General features: G+C 43.9%; 1 protein-coding gene across 1 annotated transcript in view; it reads left to right on the forward strand.

Moving 5' to 3' along the window:
- Positions 1 to 1,759, forward strand: part of IREB2 (iron responsive element binding protein 2) — a 77,627-nt gene that overhangs the window by 60,509 nt on the left and 15,359 nt on the right. Inside the window, exon 11 of the mRNA XM_045285694.1 lies at positions 899 to 1,074. Coding sequence (XP_045141629.1) covers positions 899 to 1,074 — 176 coding nt within the window. The remainder of the gene's footprint in view (positions 1 to 898; positions 1,075 to 1,759) is intronic.

A 1,759-nucleotide genomic window follows, 5' to 3' on the forward strand; every position in this document is an offset into this window, starting at 1 on the left:
AGGAAGCTCTATTGAACAGAGCCCTAGTCTCGATTGCTCTGACTCACCACAATAGGAGGAAAGCACAACAGCCAAAGCACTGCTCTGTAATCATGCTCATAGCACTGGACACACTGTAACTAAAGTAGCAAGTGACCGCTTGGGCTTTGGGGGGTTGCTTTTCTGTGTGAGGATCATGACTTCAGTGCTGTCACTTTCTCGTCTATTTTGAGAACAGTCACGGGCTTAGTGCCTTTACCATTCGTTCGTTTTTGTTTTATTGTTAAAACATTTCAAGTTTGTTCAGCAATAAAAGTGGTATGAGTTCCCATGGGCCTACCACCCAGCTTCAATGATTATCAAATCATAGCAAATTTTGTTTTATCAATCTGCACACACATACACCCACACAAGATTGTTTTGATGCAAATCCTTAAAGCCTTTTTAACCAGAAAAAGGCAGGGGGTGGAGTGGAGTGGAGTGGAATGTGCCATCTCACACGCTGGAATGAATGGAGAACAACAGAGTCAAATGAGGTGTGGACCCTGAGCAGTTCGGCCAACTAACTTGATAGAGAAAAGCTTTATTTAGGAACCTCAGATTCCTAATATGACGATTCAAATTCAGGCTTCGGCTCAAGTATAGCTAGCTTTACTAAACTCTCGGTCTTGGGTTTTTGAGACTGTAAATCTTTAGGGGCGTAGAAAGCGTCATCTTTTTCTCGTGAAACACCTGATGGTTTTGAACTGCTGACCTTGCAATTAGCAGCCCAACGCAACCCACGGTGCCACCAGGGCTCCCCATGTGCCAACTGGAACTCTGAATATTTAGGTCTTCAAACGGCAAGGAGCTAGTATCTTTTCTTGCAGTCATTTTACCCTGACAGTCTGTAGCTGTCTGGCATACTTTGTTGAAATCTCTGCACATTTATACAGGTTGGATTTAAAGGCTTCCAAATCGCAGCTGAGAAACAGAATGACTTCGTCTCCATTCAGTATGAAGGAAGTGAATATAAGCTGTCTCACGGGTCGGTGGTCATTGCTGCAGTCATCAGTTGTACCAATAACTGTAACCCATCCGTCATGCTTGCTGCAGGTAGGTCGTGGTTTGTGGCCAGTCTCTGTCCTTTGCTGGATTCACGCTATGTCCTTTGCTGTTGTCCTTCTCACCTCTCTCTGAGAGTTCTGTGCGCGTGTCATAGTCTGTTTGAGATGAGAGATTTCTCTGATTCTGAGGTGGCCCTAGGAGCCTAGAGTTGGTTCTATTATCAAGTTTGTTTTTAATTACACCAAAGGTAAGTGCGGTTGGTTGGTTTCACTGTAACTTGCATGTCAATAGATTTGGTTGTATCTGCTGCTACTGTTAATATAGAAGTGGAATTAAGTGACAGATGTGGTATTTATTAGAAACAGCACAGCCATGGGTTTGATTCCATTGGAAATAAGAAGAAGGAGAAGATTGTTGATAAGGGTTGTAAATGGAATTAATTGGCTACACATGGCAAAGTTGATGCGTAAATAAAACTCTCATAAAGGTTAAGGAGCCCAGGTGGGCTAAGTTAAGTGTTCAGCTTAATTGAAACATGGGTGTCTCAAACCCTGCAGTGGCCCCACGGGAGGATTCTAGCTCAGTGTCAGTGGGCTGTCCTCCTCTCTCTGCCATACGGCATTGCTATGATTCCGTGGCACCTAACAACCACTGCACAACAAATGCTCCGTTGCTGTTAGATTGGAATGATCTTATCAGTTGCTGCTATCAAGTGATGTCGGACTTATCCCGT

The sequence above is a fragment of the Echinops telfairi genome, unplaced genomic scaffold, assembly GCF_000313985.2.
Source record: "Echinops telfairi isolate 266 unplaced genomic scaffold, ASM31398v2 ScPeMD7_7475;HRSCAF=8513, whole genome shotgun sequence".
NCBI lineage: Eukaryota > Metazoa > Chordata > Mammalia > Afrosoricida > Tenrecidae > Echinops > Echinops telfairi.